General features: G+C 41.0%; 1 protein-coding gene across 1 annotated transcript; it reads right to left on the bottom strand.

The window, feature by feature from the left end:
- Positions 1-174: 174 nt before the first annotated feature.
- Positions 175-19,669, bottom strand: ago1 (argonaute RISC component 1). The gene is made up of 19 exons (XM_022205494.2): positions 19,642-19,669; positions 15,486-15,672; positions 12,907-13,027; positions 11,697-11,878; positions 10,982-11,118; positions 10,510-10,644; positions 10,275-10,362; positions 8,763-8,910; positions 8,459-8,578; positions 8,209-8,331; positions 7,942-8,075; positions 7,447-7,631; positions 7,174-7,333; positions 6,556-6,646; positions 4,514-4,708; positions 4,199-4,333; positions 3,987-4,088; positions 3,617-3,816; positions 175-2,878 (listed from the first exon to the last, which is right to left on the bottom strand). Exons 2-19 carry the CDS (start codon positions 15,665-15,667, stop codon positions 2,770-2,772), a joined length of 2,547 nt encoding a protein of 848 aa, XP_022061186.2. The 5' UTR covers positions 15,668-15,672; positions 19,642-19,669; the 3' UTR covers positions 175-2,769.
- Between the last annotated feature and the right edge of the window lie 1,951 nt (positions 19,670-21,620).

Below are 21,620 nucleotides of genomic sequence, written 5' to 3'. Positions count from 1 at the left end.
GTTAGATTTTAGGCAGAAAGCTTAGGGCTGCATCTCCTCTGTTGTAATGTAAAACAAAAAAACCTAGGTAGACTCCATTGTTTCTTCTGTTCTGGCTTTTCTGTTTAGTGTAAAGTAAAATCTAAGTAAATATTACAGTGGTGCTGATACAAGCAAGAAAAATCACAACAGGAGTAATAAAAAACCATTTTATTTTCTTTAAAAAATAACCCTCCCCAACAGAGTTCCCATACTATCACATACAGAGCCAAAATAGTATGCTTCCATGTCCTTTCATTCAAATCTATTGGGAAGTGCTATGACAAGGACTGTTCTTGATCAGTGGCTTCAATATTGCTTAGTCAGACCGTGAGGCTGTGTGGAAAGGAGTGGACTCTCCAGTGTCCACATGATACATTTCCAGGGTGACTGCCATTTCGTCTCCCCCCTTTGCAAGGTGCTTTGTGGCTTCAGTGAGTGAAGAACTGCATCTGGTTTCAGTGGTGCTGGGAAATGCCCCCAGACTGATTTTTTTTCTTCTTTTAAGCACAGAACGAGGGGTAGAACACTGGCCCCGACTGTGAAAGGCCCGACAACTGGTGGGCCAAAATACATAACAGGTTAATATTATATATTTATATATACAAATCACCTTGGACACAATGAAGGATCAGTAAAACGGTGTACAAAGGCATTTGATTATGCAAGTTCATAAACATGATTTAAAAATCAAACTCATCTCATCTTTTGATCCCTTTCAACTCAAAGGGGCTCTGACCATCAGACAAGATTTGAGGCGCTTAAAGGGCAACTGAGGTGGAATTTTGAGACCGTCTCCACAGTGCCCTCTTGAGGATACACTCTGACACTAGTCACAATATTCATAATAATAATAATGACAAAAGAAAAAGCAGTCTTTGTAACCATTACACAATCGAGGCAAAACGACTGACAGGCAGTGGTGAGCGCAAGGCTCCTACCTCTAAGAAAAAACAGAGTAAGGTGGCTCAGAATATCCAGTCGTAAAACATAATTACATGCATTTTTTCATAAATCCAGAAAGTGACTAGATGTAAAGGCAGGGCATGTTAAGTAATAGTAATAGAGGCCCACCCTGTCCAATGTAGCAATCCCCTATCTGTGCCGCCCATGCACACAGAGCACCAATAGGGATTGGCTAACACAAGCTAGGGGATTGGGATAGGGGATGCTGCAGGTTTGTGATGCTAAATGTTAGAATAGACAGCAAGGATAGAAGGTGATGATGGGAAGGCGGATGAGTTAGTTTGGCTTGAAGGGAAATAAGGGGACAAGTGCATTTAAACAGGTTTGTCTCGACATGCTAAGAAAGAGACAGAGAGGGCAGAGATGTGTGCTTCTGCTATGCAGGCTACGGGTTGTAAATGCCTGCAGAGGGAAGAGCTTTGTCTAGAAACGGAACAAGTGTAGGATAGGTGTGTGTATATGTCTGCAAAGAATTGCGTGTGTGGGAGTGTGGAGTGCACGGCGTGGCGTCATCTCCACCGATGCATGTTGGAATGTGCAGAATGATCAGAGGAAGGTCAATCGCTGAATGCGAATTCAGCTTTGCAGCACTTAAGTGATCACAGACTATTTGCCTGCTTTCAAATCTACAGAAATAGTGTTGACCTTGCCTATTGCCTTTGTTCTGAAAGCTATGCATGTGTGGGTGTGAAAACTTCAAAGTAGTCTATCTCAAGCCTCACCAAAGACAAGTTTCACCATCTTGAAGTAAAATAAAATCAATAAGTAAATAAAAGAAAAGTGCCTCGTAAATCCTAAAAGAGCAATGTATACAGAAGTAAAAGATTATCTTCCTGTTTAAGTGCCCCTTTTCCATTGGTTGGCATCACTTTTGGCTGGTTAATAATGCTGGTTTAGGTGCATGGGGTGCAAGTATATTTGATACACTCTATGCAAATGGTCCCTCTACTGTTATGCTAAGTTCGCCTCTATAGGCTAAATCTCTAAGGGACTGGCCAACCAGCACAGAGAGTGCGGCAGGACCTCTCTCCAATATCTACGATATGCTACACCTGCTCTTTCTGTCTCTGCTAATATAAAGACCAGAGGGCTAGCCTCACATGTACTAACAAACTCTTTATGTGCAGGACTGGTGGCACCTACATGCTAACACTAAGTGCTAATGTACCATACCTCAGACTCCTCAAGGCTGTTTAAAAAAATAACATTATTCAAAAACATTAAAAACATGAATGTAGTTCATGACAATAAAATGATACATGTAAGTGTGCGTGCCCAGTACCACCCTTCTGGAGGATCCCCATACTAAGGAGCTTGGAACACTGGCATCCGGCATTCGGATGGGTAGAGAGGCAGCATCGTGGTGGCAGTTAAAAAAGTTGATTTTTTTTCTTCTTATCGCCTATTTTTCTCCCATCCGTATTGCATACTTACATACATAGGAGTGTGAAGGTAGCATACAATACAATTACATAATAATAATATCCACGTTTTAAAAATTCAACATAAAAAGAGCAATAGTCCCGGTAAAGTAAAAACAACAAAATGACAATAATAATAATATTCATAACCTTTTGAGTGCATGAGGCTGTAGAGTCTGCCTGTCTTTTACAGGAGAAGGGCCTTATGTTTGTTGGATTTGTGTGGCTGACTGGCAGGTCTGTGGAGTATGTGTAGTGGGCAGTCATTGGGAGTAAGGGATGGGGATGAGGTGGTGGTGGGTCATCGGCCCACTCAGGTAGAAATGAGGTGGGAGGGAGCGATGGTGGTGAAGGTTGGTGGAGCTCAGGCGAAGTACATGGTCCTCAGAGTGTCGTGGTGAATCTGAACAGCCTTGGCCAGCGCCTGGGGATCCCGACCGTTACTCTGGCCAGACACATGGCTGCCTTCTCCACTGTAGAGTGATGACAGGAAGAGGAGCAAAGATCAATTACACTTCAAAAGTGTTCATTAGAATAAAGTCACCAGTAGCACTGTTTATCAGATAGTAGTAGCAACACTAATGCACTTTAGGTTTGACAGATACACTGCCCATCCAAAAAAAAAAGTGGTACACACTAATATTTCATTGGAGCGCCTTTAACTCTGAGAACGACACATGTTCTGCCCTTATTTGTTCCTCGAAGATCACTGTTCACCGCTATCTTTCAGGTTGTAAATGCATTGGATGGTTCGTCACTCGATTTTAGTAGTTTCAGAAATCTCCTTAGTTGTTTTCTTTGCTTGATGCAGGCCAAAAATTTGATTCTTCTGAAACAGATTCACATCTTTTCTTCTAACATGGTTGTTTAAGAAATGAGAAGCTCCACACTGCATCAGCTGGGGTTAAATAAGTTGTTGCCTGCTGAAACATATTCATCACTGCAGTAATTATCCAATGAAAGGCTCTTACCTATTTGCTTAGTTAAATCCAAGTGGCGACTTTTATTTGGACAGGCAGTGTATGTGATAAGGAAAAGTAAATAGTTTGCAAATATTTCACTGCTTCTAAAACAAAATCATGTCTATGCAATGCTAAAAATTTACAAAATTCTCCAACTGTTGCGGGTAATGCGAATTTTTAGAGGCAAAATACAGTCACAAGCTATCAGACTTACAAAGCTTGTTTTGCATCTCTCATAGCCACACTAACCTGTCATGTTCTTTGTCTACCAGATGGTAGCGGGCACGGAAGGCCACAAGACGGGCATAGTAGGCTGGCGCAGGGATGGAGACTGAGCGGGTACAACGCACGTAAGTGTGGCACAACTGGTAGGTGAGGATCTGCAACTCATCAGCCGTGAAACGATTGTCGTCCCATAAGACGTAGTAATGTGATGGCCGGCTGGTACCCTGGCAACAGAGAAGAAACAAAAAATAGATGCAAATCGTGTACAAAAAAATGAAAAAAAAATCAGGTGCAAGTAAATTAACTAAAGGGTCAGGCTAAAAGGGATTCATTTTTATCAAAGTTTAATCAGTGTATTTAGAGCACCAATTCATTTTATTTCTGTTATCAATACCTGTATGCCTGCATGGCTGCACAGGTAAAAGTCAAACTCAAAGGGGTGAGTGATGCTGGTGTCCACTGTAGTCCCTGCAGGAATATTCCCACTCTTCCCAATCTGTCAAATGAAGCAGGAAGATCATCAATAAATACATGAAACAGGTAAGCAAATGAGAAAAGAGAACTAATAAGAAAAACAAAAATGAAGAGCAAAAATCAGAAACTCACCCTTTCAGACTTATCAGCGCAGAAGAGGCGTGTGTGGTGGCGTTTCTGGACAACAATGTAAGTGATACCTGGCTGATAGTCTTTTTCCAACTTAATGCAAGCGTCTCTGATGGCCAGGAGCTCATAGTGCAGAATCTACACATCAAAGATGCATTATTTAGCTCTGAAGTTGAAAAATGCTGTAAAGTGTTTCACTAATAAGCTTACTCTTTCATTGTGCTAGGTTAAACAACAGAAAAATCACACATTTTTTTTAAATTTACTACTGCAACCTTTTTTTTTTTTTTTTTTTTTTTAAAAACCCATCTCATTTACCTGAGGCAACTGTCCTTCAGGAACTCCATCTCTGTAGAAAATGATCCTGGTGGGCTTGAAGCGGGTCGACTTGTAGAACTGAATTAGCAGTTCACGCACCATGTAAGATAAATCTTCGATGATTTCTTGCCTGGGTCTCTGGACGCGCACTGTGGCACAGTATCTGCTGGGATGGGCGTCCATACTGCCTACCACCTGGAAGAGGCAGCAGTAAAAGAATGAGGGTTCAATATCAAGCTGTCAGCGTGATTTGATTCCCACTGAGAAAACTAGGGGTATTTATAAGGCACTTTATCTAGCATATAGCACGATGGAGAAACTATTAAAATCCTGTTAGTAGGTTGGACCTACCTATTTTACTTAGCAGGATTTTTTACGGATTTGAAAAACTGTGCAGCTGTAGTATAGTGTTCGTGTTCTCCAAATATAAAAAAAATTAAATAATAATGATATGAGGAAGCATAATAAGCCGTAAAACATGCTGCCAAGAAAAGAGCATAACATTCAAAAACGCATTAAACGGTCTGTTGTGTAGCGTTCATTCTGCTACCGTCTCGTTAGCCTTTTGCAGATATGACTCATTTTTCCCCAATGTATTTAATAGAACACTAGCATCCCATAAAGGCTGCATCTGGGAAGTGTGGCAAGCTCAACATCAACCTTTTATTTTTCTTCCCTCAGACCCTTAGACACTGCGCTCATCATTTTTCGACCAGTTTTCTCCTCAGTCCGGATGATCAAGATGGACCCACTCTCCTCTCCTCTCCGTGTGTGACTCAATCATATGTCATAATTGCTAGGCAACAACACAACCAACCACAGCCGAGATGAGGTCAAGGGCGGATGAGAGTTGACGTCATTTCCTTTTTGAATGTGAGTCAGTGATGAGCCATTTCTTTCCCTTTATCCCTCAATAACTACTCTTTTACTACTTTTTTCCTTTGCTCGGCTTCATTTATTGTCCAAATGTAAATAAAACGTCAAACCGGACTTGCATGATGGAGTGAGTTTGGGTGTTTATCATTCATTTAAATGCTTCAGATAAGTTACATGTCAGGGTTTTAAAATTCTGATCAGCCTCAACTCTTACATTACAGTTAACACATTCTAAATCAATTGGTAAGTGACAGGAGTGGCCAGAACATACAAAGCACTCCTTAAAGTTACAAATTAGGGCAGCAACTAATGATGCTTTTAACTATTACACAAAATACCAATTATTTTTTCACTCAATTTTGTTAATGATTGCTTAATCTAAGAAAATAGCTTAAAGAATTTCAAATGTCAGACCCAAATTACCACAGCTCTACATCCAAAACCATAACAGTAGCAGTATTTACGTTGTATTTATGTCACATTGTTCTCACTAAATACCCACACGAGCTGAATAGGATTGTTTTTACTCTGTTGAAAATAACTTATCATTTGTGTTACTGATTTTAAGCTCTTTTTCCTCAAATATACTATTTATGGCTGCGGTAATCTTCTTTTACCAGCATTACTGTGCGCCATAGCCACCCAGCGCCACTGTAACCAAGCAACCACTACTATGTGTGTTTGTTTGTCTATGACATCTTGAGGTCATCTGCATAACTTACATGCCCTTGCTGTTTTTGATTTGCCTACAAAAGGAGTGCCTTCGCCACCATGGCACCTGGACTTCCTTCAGAGGACATCGGAAGAATTTTGGTCAACAAGTGCCTTAAACCACCCTCACCTCTTGAAATAGAAAGTCTGATTTTTCAAACAAGAAATTTGAGCCTCAGAACACTTACATTTACTCTCAAATAACCCACACTTTGCTTTGATTATGGAAGGATTCAGTTAGTCGGTAAAAACTAATAATGAGAAATGCTGTTCAAAAGTTACCAGTCAGAAGCGCTCCATTGTTTCCCACACACCGTTCTAACCTGTACGCCCTGATCTGACAGGTGGCCAAGCTTTGTGTGACACAATGTAGTTACTCATTCCCTTCCTTTTCCTCAGATTGTGCTCAAGGTCAGCATGTGTTGTTTAACGAAGGTGTTATTTCTCAGACTTACAGCAGTAATGGAGGGCTTCTTGCCATCTCCAGCAGGGGGGTGTGTGACGTCTGCTCCCAGGAAGATAACCGGCTGCTGAAACACCGCTGACCTGAGAGAGCAAAAGGAGGAGGAGGAAATGCAAATTACACTTGCTCATCGACACAGCGTGGGGTTGCTTTTGAAGAGTTATATTGTAATGGCATACTGAAATGCTGAGATAGGTCAATGTATCATCCAGCAGGACTTTGTTCACTTTAAGTACTTAAAACTTTTAAGGAGACAAAATGAAAAAAAATATTCAAATTGAAACATTTACACCCTGAGTGTTACTATTGCAGGAGTCGATCCTACTTACAAATTCACACATTTTATCCAATGTATGTGTATAATTTTGAATATAGTGTAATTCTTATAATTGAAAAGTGACATTATAGGGATATTTGCATTCAAAGTTTAGTCAAGAGCAAAGGCCTGTGGTAAAGCCTTATACAAACAGATCACAACCAGGGTTGAACACTTGCGACTACTAAGCTTTTCATTGTTGTTCTTCTGCGAGATCGATCAAATATCGATCATCTAAAAGATAACAGCCTGAACATGTACAGCTAATTCAGAACAGCTCAAACTGAAGCTTACCGTTGGTGAGGTACCAGGATGTTGTTGATGCCTCCCAGCTTCACATTAATCTTGAGACAGAGGTTGGACAGAGTCTGAGGTGATGTTTTCACCACATTCTTCACCTGGACACACTGTGTGGCCATTCCAAGCAGAGTGTCTCCCACACGCTTCACCTCCGCTAAAGGGGAAAATTTGGAAATTAGACATGGAGTATATCCTGATGCCTAAAGACTTAAAATACAGCTTTTCGATAATCTCTTTCAATAAAAGAACAGCGACCATAAAAAATACCATAGACAGGAGTTTTCCCTGGCAGGATGACGATGATGAGCTGAAGTCCAGAGTAGGTGTTCTTCAGGTGTCTGAACATGGGCTCCACGCTGTCCGCTCCCTGGGCGTATTTACAGAAGCATGGCTGGCCCTGAATTGGCATCCCAGCATCCTTAGAGATTTTACGCAGCTGGTCTGTGAAGTTCCTGAGATGAAACCAGAGTATAGTTGGGAAAACTGTAGCAAATAAATATAAGGCAGGCTAAGGTTTTTAACATTTTTGATGTCCGTCTTCACGAAATATTCCAAAAAAAATATACGGTAAGATTTCATTTAGAAGTTAAAAATTCTCCTTGGTGAGATTAATACAAGCTGGCTGAACAGTGTGGTGGAGTCATTTTTTCCTGCTGCCAAACAGCTAAATTAAAAGTGGATTTTATGGCTTGCATATATCTAATGCAGTGAAATGTAATCCCCCTTAAAAAAATTCCACCGCTACTAGTCATTATGACTTACTTGAGCACCTCTTCTCGGCACTGTTTCTGTGGAGCAAAGCAGGCAATAGCCCACACTTTGATCTCAATGCCATTATAAAACTGCTTCCCCCTCATGTCCCACACTCCCTGGTTGGGGGTAGCTATGGCACGGTTCTGTAGAAGAGAGGAACAGAGGAGAGAAAGTTCAAGTCAAAGGAGGTCAGCTATTCAGCCAAACTGCTACTGCGTGGGAAAACGTGCAACTGAAAGGCTGCATTCTGGCTACGATAAAGTCAGTTTTCTTTACCCGTCCTCCATACTGCAGGATCGGGGCAGGCAGCACCCTGCCCGTCACCTCAGCCATGTCATCTTTCACCTTGATCCCAAACTCTTGGATGTACGGGTCCAAGTTGAAGTTGGCATTCTTCATCTGGGGAGAGTGGAGGATATGTATCTTATCTCACTGCCTCTAAAGGATATTACACATAACTGAGTCACACTGTATATTCCTGTATCAGTTGTGTGGCCTCTATCCAGCAGTCTTCCCTATAACTCACCAGCCTGCTGATCTCCTCTTGTCTGTCAGGTGCGGAGCGAGCAGTGGCTTTGATCATCGTGGAGGTCTGATTATCTGTCAGTTTCTTGATGCATCGTTGACCAGCTACAATGTTACACACCTGGAATGAGCAAATCCAAGGTGACTAGAGGTGTAAACGATGGTTCTTTACATAAATTAATCCTGAATTCATCTCATAGTTTTAAAGTCTGTGCACATAATATTGGTGGATATGAATGCACTCTTTTGTTTAAGACTTAAAAAGGCCAATTCTGATACTGTGTTACAGTTGAACACTTCCTCACCTCCAGGGGCAGGTAGGTGTGCTTCTGCTCCTGCCCCACCTGTAGACAGGGTAGGTGGGGGTATTTGAGCTGCAAGTTGTACTTCTGCTTGAAGTACTGGGCCACTGTACATTCTACTGTCTGGCCACTTTCAAGCTGGAGGGGAAACCTGGTAGTAAAAAGATTAGGAACATGAGTTTTATGTCATTGTTCTCACAATGTATCATCGGCCAGCTAATGGAGGTTCTAACTGATTTTAATCAGAGTTTAGCCCTGCAGTTATGTAATTCATTACAACAGCTTCCTCGCTGGACTACCAGCCTTAAAAAGGCAAATATTACAGCTGTGCTGATATATTTAAATACCCTTTACTGAACACGTAAAGGATATATAAAGTATCCAAAGGTCTAAAAATGGCAGTAGGATAAAATAAAATATTATTGGTTATATCTTGACAACAAGACACGATTGGGTAACTCAAGTCTGAGTCACAACGGCTGGGAAAACTGGTTGAGATACAGAAATAAACAACTGAAATAAAGGGTCCTCTGCAAAACTATTACATGTTAGAGGTTCACAATGAGCTGTTCAATTAAACTGTCAGGAAAAAAAAACCGCTATGACTGTAACAGCACTACAAAACAGCCCATTTACGAAATACCAAACAGCAACTCGCCTCGAAACATCTGGAATACAGTTATCTGGCTAGGGGAGACCAAAACTGAGCTTTATGATTGCCAGCCATAAATGCTGCTTGGATTGGAGTCAGCAAGGCCTCTGATAAAAAGTGCACTACTCCTATTTTGAAGAATATAGAAACTTATGAGAAGAACTATAAATTGACAAAATATGCACAATAAAGAGGCATGTTTGTGCTGACTTCAAACCAAACCTTCAATCTGTCAGAATTTTTTTCCTTTCAGAACAATAAACTGTTTACTTTGGATCAAACATTAAAAAAATATTTGTTGATGCAAATATCAGGAGGGACTTTTCTTACTTTAGAATCGGGTATTTTTTACTATCGGAATTTTAACAGTTCCTTTTGAGGAACTCTGGAAGTTTACCTGCATTAAAACTGCAGGAATTAGAGCTTAATTTAGTTCCCCAAGAAGAGTTTGACACTTTTCAAAGAGGGGAGATGAAGAGAAATACAAAGACAGAGCTCAAGAAGACCATCAAGTTAAACTGAGGTGTTTTCAGTTTAATCAACGAAATAGAAGATCACATTTCAGAAACCACTATAGTTTTTGAATACATCAGAACTACAAAAGAGAACACACAAAGAGGAGTATAATTCCTGGTTCAGTTTCCAGATTTTCTTTTTGTGCCTCTTAGCACCTGGAACTATCTGAAACAGCCAAAGGGAAAATCAGACTGGCAAAGTAGCTATTCATATCTCCATAGATTATTCTCACACATAGTCAATTTTGGCATACGTGTAGATGTACAAAAAAATACATCTGAGTGTTATCTTTGAGGGAAAAACATTAAATGATTGCAATGTGAGATGATGTCGACAGTCATACTTACGTTTGGTGGCTGGCAGGACGTCTGGTGACATTGCATACGCGATACTTTCTCTTCATTTGGCCACAGTGGGTCACCTCCACCTTCAGGCCTGCAAGCATTACAAAGAATTCACATCTTTTAACACAGACACTGGAAAACTGACAAAATAGACAAAATCAAAGTAAATAAAAAGCCTCACAGGAAATTAAAGGTAAAGGGGAAGTGTCAATAGAAAATGGCAGTAACTCATGCCTACCTTTAATCTCCTTGGTGAAGCGGACCCTTTGCGAGTCAGTGAGAGTCTTGGGCTGCTCATCAATGTTACGAATATCCAAAACTTCACACATGAACTCAATTACAGGCTGGGCTTTGTAGAAGGCCGTTGCAGACACTAGAGGGAGACAGAGAGCAGCAATAACTTCATAAACATCACAGGGGAACACGAGTGCAAGAACATTACAACTTATAGGACCCGTTGTCACCATCTTTTGTTTATCCATCGTTAAAATGGTGATACAAACAGCTAAAGGAAGAAAAGTAGGTGCTTAGATTAATAACATAACATTTATAGGTCACTGATGATTTTTATTTCTCTTTTGTCACAGAGCAGTTTCTACTTTCAACATTTTTGTCGCAGTGTTTCTGTGGAGTCATGCAATGTCAGTAAACACCACTGAGATCACAGACTGATTACACACTCTCTGGTGACATTGTCTTCAGTGACTCACCATCAATGTTAAGCATCATCTTCCACATGGCAGGACGCACAGACTGGTGGAAGCCAAACCAGACTTCCCTTCCCCCACCCAGTGGGTGGTAGTATCCTTCAGGTGGGGAGAAAAATGATCGGCCCACTGGAGTGTACCTAATTGGGGCGGGTGGGGAAGTGGAAATGATGAATGTGCAAATTCACTGCATGACCTCAGCATGAGTTCATGTCCAGTAAAGTTCTTGTTTCAGAATAAGTCAACCTCAACCAGAAGACAAAAATCTGAGGTATATATGGAACAGTGCTAGACTTTTTCTGGATGGATGTTTTCTAAAAAACGAAAATGTCGGATTAATTACAACGTAACTGGCTTTTTAAAACTTCCTCCAAGTCCTCAAGCTACTTATCATTATTCTGTTGCTCAGTATTGTTCAGTGAAATCTTTCACACAGGTCTCAGCTAACAAGGATCTTTTGTTTGGCGACTCTGACACCTGGAGGTATTGCAATGCATAATGCAAGTGAAAGGACAAACTTAACTTTGCTAAGCTGCAAGGTTAGAATGTAAACAAACAATGAAATTAACAAAATAATGACCAGTCTGATTTTAAGATGCACGTGGATGTAATTTATAGAAATAGTTGATTACCTAACTGAACAGAGCATTTGACAGGACTAGGAGTGTAGTTCGAGCGTCTATGTGTATTTGTGTAATTCACAGAGACTACACTGCACCTCATAGAGGCCAAGTGGCGCATGGCCACATCCAGGGCTTGAACTGAATCGAGGGGAACCTGCAGCCGGCCACTGACTAGAGTCTCCTGCAGCAGGCGCCATGACACTTTGGCCAGCCAACGGATGGACACCTTGAAGATTCGATCCTTGCCCTCACCAGGGATAGTTACCTCAAAATCCACCTGGAGTGACAGAAGACCGTAAGAACAGAAAGCAGAGAGAAAGAATTTAAAACAGAAGCTAAATATAGATGGACATTAAGCAAGAAAAATAAATGTTACTGCTGTGTATGCTGTCTACAGATTTATGAAAAGGATTCCAGAAAGGTAAATTACACCACTTTACATAACTGACAACTAACATCAGAAGAACTCATGAGCATGCATGGTTTTGTTTTGCTAAAGTTTGAGCTTCCATATCAGTTTATAGGACTCTATGCAGTGGTACTTTAATGTGAATCCTTAAACAAATAAATGGACTTACACTGATTTTCTGTCTAGCCAAGAGACAGACAAGAACATTTTAAAATGCTCTCAAACGTTCACGGGTAATGTGAAGCATCACTAAGCAGCCAGTTAGCTTAGCAATAAACAAAAGAACAGGGTAAATATCTTTTAAAAAAATGACCAACTGCAGCTTAACAGAGGGTAATGTGCTTAACTATTTGTTGGACAACCAGCAGAGACTCCTTTAGACAGAAGAGTGTATCCCCATTTCCAGTATTTACGCTACACCAAGTTATCTGGTTGTTGGCTGTGGCCCTGCTATTTACTGGACAGCTGTAGTAGTGCTATTGATATTCAGAACTCTCTTCAGGAGAGCAAATAATCACATTTCCCTTTATTTCTCACCATTTCTTTAAGAACAGAATTAAAAAGCAGATCTCATCATTCTCAAATACTAACACATTAAAACCACACATCTCCAACCAGATAATAGGAAAGTAAATCACAAGATCATTTAATCCATCAGTCGATCCGGATCGTGGATCATTACACATCTACCAGACTTTAAGTGTAGGTGCCATTATTTTTATTTCACGATGAAGACATTTGTGCTTTACAGCAGATGAGAAGTAGTGTTTGCTTTTAAGCAGAATTTAAATAACTTTGTGAGCAGGGCTTAAGAGTTTATTGATCCCTGAGGAGAAATTAGTTGGCAACTGTGGCACGGTGTAACAATGTAACCCTAAACCACAGCAAACATTTACCTTCTCACTCCCGATAGGAAGTGCTAGCACTGTATAGATGTTCTTCTTTCCATCATAGACTGGCTTTCTGTCGCCAAAGAGCTGGGGCTTGAAATGTTGCACCATGTACTCCACCACCTCCCTGTAGGAAGCAGCAAACACAACATAGGTATAATACAGAACGTAACACGGAACATAAACAGAAAGAAAACTCAGTCTGCCAGTTAAATCCATTGCTTCATTAAGATTTCCTATTGAGATCGACAGGGATGTTTCTCGAGATGATAGAATATTGATCACGCAGGATACAGCTGGTGGATGCAATATCTCTTGGTCACAGGGGCAGAGGCAAGGACAAAACGAGTGGTGGTGGGTCACCTTTCAATTCACGATGCCTTGGCCTTCATTTAAGTGTGGGGGATGAGGAGCTGTTCTGAAAAGGAAAGGTCAAAAGGGCTTGACCTTTGCATGCTTTCTTGGACCCATTGTTCCAAACCTCAAAATCAAAAGGAGTTGAAGCTCAAAGACCCTCTCTGAATGTTTGCACGTGCAGTTTTTTGGGGGATTCTTTAGAATTTCACGTTTTCGGAAGTCTGCAGCAATCTAATTACAAATATGACCTCATTGATTTGCTTTTTCTTAATGTTTCTATTCACAACCTTGTTAATTAAGAAGGCAACAAAGCTAAAGGACTCTCCTAAAGCATTCTCTAAACATCCTCTGCTGGGATTCTTGAGGATTTTAATGATATTTTTTTCTGTCAAAAACAAAATGATAAGAGGACACTAGTTTTGGATAAGGCATGTTGTGGTAGATGAAAAATATATAGTCGGATTGTCATTGACTATAGAATTTTTCTTCAGGAGATGCATAAAATATATGAATTAATTCAATAATATCCATCTTTTGTAGATTTAAAGACACATTCTCTCCATTTCATATCCTATATATCTTCAGCTATGAGATAATCATCATTTATCCCGTCGACTGAGGCCATTTGTAAGCCGCACTGGGCCTTCAGAGCTCATGGACTTGGCTAGTGCCAAATGACTGACAATAAACAGAAGAAGCCTATATATTATATGTCCTCATCTAGCCAGCCCCTGATACACAACTCTACACATACGACAACCATGGAACATGACAGCCAATCATATCACGCTGACAGACAACATATAGACACAAGCGTGACACCATTCCAGTGTTAGATCAAAAGCAGAGAAAGCTGAGCAAAAAGGAAAAATGACATTCATGCCTTCTTGAAAGGATGAATTGCCCTGGATCAAACACGAAGAAACACATGTACCGTATGGCATGTTGCCAGTTACCCTCAAAGGCAAAAAAAAAAATATATATATATATATATATATATATATTTTTTTTTTTTTTTTTTTTTTTTTTAAAAGGAACTGGCTCTGTGGGGAGCCATGATTGAAGTCTGCGAGACAGACAGCACATGTCCCAGTTGAATTTAGAAATGTATTTTTTTTATTGCTTGGATTAAAATAGCAAAAGTAACAAATCATGAACATGGCAGTTCTTTTTTGTTTTAAAAATTTGCTACAGCTGAAAAATGGTTGGGGCCAGTCAGACTGTTTCACACAGATGAGCTAATACTGAAGCTCGTAAACTTTCCGACGCTTATTCTGTGTAATACGTTGCTATGTAGTTAGCTCAGAAAGCACCTTACAGTATGTTTACTCTATGCGGTAATATGCTTATGGCCCCTCTCAAATGAGTGATGACATCTTGATTTTCAAACAACCATTCAGATTTGACCTGCATCAGACAGCACATCACTCAGCAGCTCAGTTCAAGTGCTTCTCCATAGTATAAACACCACCCAAGGTGAAAGGGTCAGTTAGGACGGATCCATTTTTGACTTTACCATCTGTTCAGAAGTCACTGATGCACAGCTACTTTAGAGAGAGGAGATTACCTACTGACCTTCATATAGACATGATGCTAAAGTTTTACTTGATTCTGCACCGATACAAAAACATTTCACACATCGTTAACTGTCCTTAAAGGCCTAAGATTGAGTCATACTTAATAACAAAATAACCTTCCATTATAAAGCACAGCGTGGAATATGATATTAAGTTGAGAAAATACACACTTTGCTGAGTATGTCTGACACAGGCCACAAGGTATGAGTTATTTTAGCTATCTGAGCAATTCATCACTTACATAATATCTACTTACACTGCATCACAACTCAGTATTTTTTCTTCTACACAAGTTCCTAAGATACGTCTCAGAAAGACATGCTCGCAAATTTAGGAGCCCTACTTTGGCTGCAGAATTTTTAAAAAAATATTTTCTCCACACAAGAACACAATAATCAACCTATAAAACTTAGGACGTTACAAAGAATTTCACTTTTCATGGATAAAGTAGCTGTAATCGCTGCCTCCTGTAAGACTGACAACACAGTGATTACTGGTTGGGCTTCCCTTATCCTATTTCATACTGGACCACACAGCAGACACTTCAGCTGCCTGTTTTCTACAAATACAAGCCCCACTGCCACAAGTTACATCCACAAAATTACTGACTGACTAAAAATACAATCACAGTTGGTGCATGTTTTTTTTTACCTGTTGACTCGTCGTGGGCACTTGTCAGGCTTGATGTCCACCTCATAGTGATAGACATCCATCTTTGGGATCTCCACCTCAAAGTAGTTGGCCAGCAGCTTGATGGGCTTGCCCACGGTACCCATGCCTGGCCGGCGAGGGGCATGGAATACCTGCTGCAAGGGTGGGGGGAAGACCCCCATGGGCACTGGACAGACAGCGAGTAGGGAGCCATCGACAAGGACAGGTAACAGAAGGAAGGAAATCCAGAGCAAAGAGTGTTGGAATGCAGAAAGTGAACATACACAAAGCAACAAGGATGGAAAAAGAAGAAGTCACAGCAACGGGACGGTGCAAGCAAAGCGGGCACACCGGAAATAAAGAACAGTTAAATGAGGAGGTGGCAGAGGAAGCGGTTGTGAACAGCAAAAGACAGGGCAATGAGGGCGAGAAAAGTGGGCATAAGCCAGGAAGGAAGCGTAGGCAGGAGCACAAAAGGACATGATAAGTGGCCACAAGAGTTGGTTACAGAGACAGGAAGGGAGGGAGAGAGAAGACAGGAAGAAAAGCAGCAATGTAAAGGAAAAAGTTTAGCAAACAGCAAAAGCAACAGATTGTGTATTTGGGTCCAGGGTATGAGAGAATTTTGTTATGGAATTAGCATTGACAAGCCATAAAGAACAGGAGTAGTAATCAGATTAGGCCAAATGAGGATGGACAAGGAAGAAAAAGGGGAGGACAGAAAGAGTGTAGCAGAGAATAAAAAGAATAAATTAGCAAAAATGCCTTTTGAAGTAGAGAAGTATCTAATTATCACATGAACTTCAGTTTTGTGGCTACACAAATTAACGCCAATTTTGATAATAAAAGCATTGTTTGAGTGAAAGTGACAAACTTCTGCTGGTTACAGCTTTTACAATTCAAGATTGACAAGCCTGTTTCTGTTGTTAATTCAATATTTGGATCGTTGATCTATGGAACAAGAATGTGAGAATGTATAACGACATTTCCATACATGTTTTACAGTACATATATCAAGCAGTTTAGCATTGAAACAGGAAAAATGAAAATATCAGCTAGTAATAGGCCGTAAATAATTTACTGATCATGGGGGAAATAAACTGAGAATCAAATCATCACGTCGCAAGAACAAAAATGCCTGACATTCTTATTTGAGCTTCTCAGATTGTATAATTTTCTGCTTCTCTACAATCACATATATTGTTAAACTGAATATCTCATGGTCTTGTACCATATATATATATGGCCAGCAGCTTGATGGTCACGGGTTTAGCACTTTCAAAATAAGTCGGATGTCCTTTATGATAGTTTATGTTTGGCACTGTTTTGCAAAATCCAGGCCAACAGAGGCAGCATTTCCCAAACTACACTCATCATGCTGCTTTGGCCCACTCATTAGTAACTATCGATGCTAGTACTAGTTTCACATCTTAAAAGTAAAGATCTGATTGAGTCAGAAGATCTGTTACAGAGGGGATCCTATGGGTGCTAGATGTGAGGCGAGCTGTGACTTATGCCTGAGAGGGGCCCACTGCCTTAACCTCTGGGTCCCCAGAGAACAGCCCTCCTCCACCACAACAAAGACCCCAGCTGCCCTGCTCCTCCGTCTCTCTCTCACACACACACATACACACACAAATACATGGGTGTACGACAGAGGGAGCGCCCTTGGTACGATGAACACACTCATACTCACAAACATAGAGGGCCCCCCTCTACATTCCCAGCCTCACCATGGAGACACCACGGCAACACAGCATTGTCATGGATATCAGGGGACCTGTGTGTGTGTGTGTAGGGCTGTTGCAGGAGATGGGAGGAGGCCGGGTGCCACTGTGACCATGCTGGAGAGACCTTGGCCTTTTTGGTCCTGCAATGAGCCTGTTCCCACATCAGGCCAGGCGCCAGTGTATCCTAATCTGGAAAAGCTCTGCTTTAAATAGCTGCTATGGAAATCCTTGGGTTAAACATACCACTCAATCATATGTTCACTAAGCCTTCAGAAAATGCTAAACTGACAGGAATAGCCATAACCACAGAAAGATGCTCTGCTTAACAAGGTGTATTCGTGTGTGTGTGTGTGTGTGTGTGTGTGTGTGTGTGTGTGTGTGTGTGTGTGTGTGTATCGATGTGTGTAATCACACATCACTAAATACATCTGACAAAAGCCATAAACACAGACATCAGGCATGTGGTGACCACTCATACTCTATGTGCAAGAAAACATGTATGCGTGTAAATGTGTGAGCATCTAGACTAGAGGGTGTGTGTTGTGATTGTTGCACAGTCACACACAATGACACACACTTCGCCCTCATGCCAGTGAAGGCAGATGGTGAGAAGCAGAGCCCAGCGCTCTCACATATCCCAACACAATAGCAGTCTTTCCCGGGCGGTAATACTGAAGCTGAGCTTCAGAGCTGCATCACAACATGAAGATGCTCACTACTTACTGTCTTTACAATGACGCAACGATAACACCAAGTCACATGGGAACGTTTATTTTAAAAATACATCAGGGATGACAAGTTTGTGTTTTTTTTCCCCCCCATTTTGTTTTGGTGATTAAAGCCCAGTTAGCAAACTTTCCTATTTCCCAACTTTTGGTCAGCTTCTTAGGGCAATAATTTTTACGCCTTTTTTTTTTTTTTTAAATAACAGAACTAGACTTTCATTTTATATTCAAATTTGAGTACATGGCTTGTAAGGAATTAAATAATGAATTTGAGGATTATAGCAGGTCTCCTATGTTGCTAGTGATAAAAGTGCTACTAAGACTAAATGCACACTGAAATTAAACTAAAACAGAACAATGACTCTTTAAAATTTCACATTGTGGAACAGTATTGGATGTTATACTAGGAGACCCCATCACTCATCACGACAAGCCAAGAACACAAATGAGAAGGAATTATGCATTAATCGCTTTGGCCAAACTAGTTGTATCTCTGAAAACTTGGCCGTTGACCATGAGCTAAACATGGCAATCAGATCAATCTTGGAAAATAGCACACTGAATCATCTCACTTCAAACACAAAAGGAAGACTTTGAATTGAGGGGCCCTCAGGGCCCTTCCCCATCCCAAAAAATTAAAAACAAGCCTATTCAACTGAATTCAAGGTCCACAATCTAGAATGACGATGTGATTTTTAAATCTCAGACCTACTTGGGCCAAATAAAGCCAGCCTACAGACAACCAAAGATGAGTTTAGGGTTTACAACACTACCTCCTTAGGAAAAGACAAAATTCTATGTGAAAACTTTGGCTTACAAAAAGTCAAGACATTCAAGTTGGAACAATAATGCCAAGGTTCAAGGTTTTCCACACCAAGTGAACTTCAGACCTGGGCATAAAATCCAAACACTGTCTTGTTTGTGCTTTGGTCAGTATGCTTCCACACCTTAGTGTTAACCAAGAAAACTACCAAATATAGATAAAGTCTGGCACTGAATGCATTGGCTGTAAGTCTGACACAGAAGCGTGCAGAGAAAAACCACAATATATAAATTGCAATGCACTGCAGATGCTTTCTGCTGTCCAAATCTTAAAACAGGTTCTGTCAACTCCAATGGCAAAATGTGCAGATATCACAATTGAGGATTATTTTTGGATTCACATAAATAATCATATACTGATCTCTGCAGAATGCGTAGGCCTGAGGTGCCTGATGATATGTGCATGTAGCAGTAGTGTTAAACACTCTTTAGACAACCTTAACACTGGGACAACCATCCCATCAGTGAAGGGAGGCTGGTCTGCTGTGAGAGAGCGTGCGGGGAGCAGCCAGCTGCTGCTGCTTGAAGCGGGCTTCACCTCGTCCCTCCTCACCCGAGATTCCACGACCTCCCTGCCCCCGCGCATGGCTGTGGATATTGTCAACGCTCCAAAAGGTTGTCTATAGCTATAAATCTGGATAAATAATAACATTTCTACAAACTGTGTGCACTGAGACAGGGAATCTGCTCTATCGTCACTCTCCTCCTTGTCTAAACGTTGCGATGCAACGGACAGGGCTGACACCAGCCTCCTTGTACATCTCCCTGGCGCTAAGGCCAGGCAACGGTGCCCCGTTTTCATCTGCAGTCAATATTTGCAGCCATAACGGTATCTGAAAAAATAGCATTTTATCACGCAAGCAGTAAAAATGAACCTACCAGCGCCAGACGGTCCCGGCTCATCCCATTCACTAGCCGGCGGGTACAAGCTTAGCTACTCCGGGGTGCTGTGGCCAACCGCCGGCCCCTTCAGGGTGGAAGCGTCTCAGACTTCCAGCCCCCTCCTCTCGGCGTGTATCTCTTTCCCTTCTCGGTGACCCCCGCCCCTGCCCCTACCAGAACCCCCCCCAGACCCGCAGAGGAGTTGAGGGCTAACGGCGATAGCTCCCAGTTGCTTGGTCTGCCCCGTTGACCCTGGAGCTAGTTAGCGGCAGAGCATGGAGGGCGATACCGTCGGATTTCTAACGCTGTCCCTCGGCGGCGCAGCGTGCTCTCTGCAAGCGCTGTATTTGCCGATTGTCCGCGGCGATGTGATTTCTTGACGGTCTGTTGTGCTTCCTGCTCACCGTTCAAGCAGGATTCTCCAGCGGAACACAAAAAGGCCAGCCCCTCACCCCCCCAAAAACCTGAAACTTCTTCTTTGCATTAAAAAAAGTGCAAAGAACTGTTGATGAACTTGCTGTCACACCCCAGAGGCCCGAAAACGGAATTACACTGCAGATATGCAAATATCTGTCAGGGTGGCTGTTAACAGTTTTTTTGTTTAAAATAAGATGACTTACCCAGGAACCGTAAGCAAAAATTGTTGAAATTTAGTATATTTAAAGTTGTGCATATATCGTTGTAATGGTTTATTTTCATAGCAAGTTACTATAAGGTCTGTATTTTAAATTTTAATTTTTTCTGAAAAAATTCAATTTCGACTTAAAGTTTAGGCCATTTCATGCGCATTGGGTACATGTTGCTGCAAATATTTAATTTTAGATTTAAAACTTATTTCATCTTGAGTTCTGAACATTGTGGTGGACTCTTTTCTGTCCTTTCTTTACTGTACTAAAAGATTTGATAATTATGATTATTTATTTTCAGTGAGTCTTTATCAACACTTTAGTGAATTTCCATGTTTTGCTACCTGTAAATTAATTAATCAAACTTCTGTTTCTTGACCTACACTATGCACTTTGCAGCCTTTGCACTCAGGGGCTGTCAATTAGCTACTCATCCTCAACTTTCATCTCTCTTTCATTCCTGTTTCTTTCTCCATCTGCTTGTTCCTGTGAGGTCATTTCCAAAAAGCACAGTCTCTCTTTTGTTATCCCGTGATACTGGGATAATGCCTCCCCTGGCTCAAAAAACAGCAACAAAAACTGTGGTCAGACATCAAACCCTGATGGCTGAGAGCTTTCGCCTGGTTCCTAAAATACATCAGAAGTCATTTGGTATTTAGATAACAGCTTTTAACCTTGCTTCTTACTTTTATGTAGTCATGCTAAACTCTGGTACTGTAAAGACAAGCAGAAAGAAAAAAAAATTAAAATCAATTAGTTGATTTTAAAGATTAAATATTTTCTGTAATTGCTCAGTTTTTTTGGATTCATTATCATAAAACTGAGAAACTAATAATTGCTGTATACAGTTTAAAAATGCTGATCATGTTTCTGAGTCCAAATGAACATCATTAAATTCTTTTTGTCTGAAAACATACAATCCATCCATCCATTCTCTATTACACTGCTTTAACTCCTAGGGTGCAGACAACCTACCCACTGACCTGGCGAAGCAGGACACCCAGGACAGTCACCAGTCTCACAGCTGCAATGCAAAACAGTATTAGCAAAAATAAGTGTAAAATAGCTGCCAATAGCTGCCATATTAGGTGCATTGAATGACATGAGGTAGTTATAATATAACAGAGGTTCAGGACCCTTATGCTTTCGGGTAGAAACTGTCTCTGAATCGGTTTGCCCTTGCAGTGATTGACCTGTACCACCTGCCTTACAGTAACAGATTAAACAATGTGTCCTGGGTAAGAGTCCTGATTATTTTTCCTGCCTTTCGGAGGCAATGGGAGTGCAGCTCTTCAAGTGTGAGAGGCAGTCTGTATTTTGGGCCATGTCAATGATCCTATGCAGTGAGGC

This window comes from Acanthochromis polyacanthus, chromosome 12 (assembly GCF_021347895.1).
Source record: "Acanthochromis polyacanthus isolate Apoly-LR-REF ecotype Palm Island chromosome 12, KAUST_Apoly_ChrSc, whole genome shotgun sequence".
Classification (NCBI taxonomy): domain Eukaryota; kingdom Metazoa; phylum Chordata; class Actinopteri; family Pomacentridae; genus Acanthochromis; species Acanthochromis polyacanthus.
This window is presented reverse-complemented; position numbering and strand designations above follow the sequence as displayed.

What these genes read in the sequence shown, in the direction of transcription:
- ago1 (XM_022205494.2), bottom strand. Translation starts at nt 15,667, where the DNA reads ATGGGGGTCTTCCCCCCACCCTTGCAGCAGGTATTCCATGCCCCTCGC. An exon ending in CGTCCTGCCAGCCACCAAAC is followed by an intron (nt 8,911 to 10,274) that starts GTAAGTATGACT and finishes TTTTACTACCAG; the next exon opens with GTTTCCCCTCCAGCTTGAAA. An exon ending in AAGAGGAGATCAGCAGGCTG is followed by an intron (nt 8,332 to 8,458) that starts GTGAGTTATAGG and finishes CACTCTCCCCAG; the next exon opens with ATGAAGAATGCCAACTTCAA.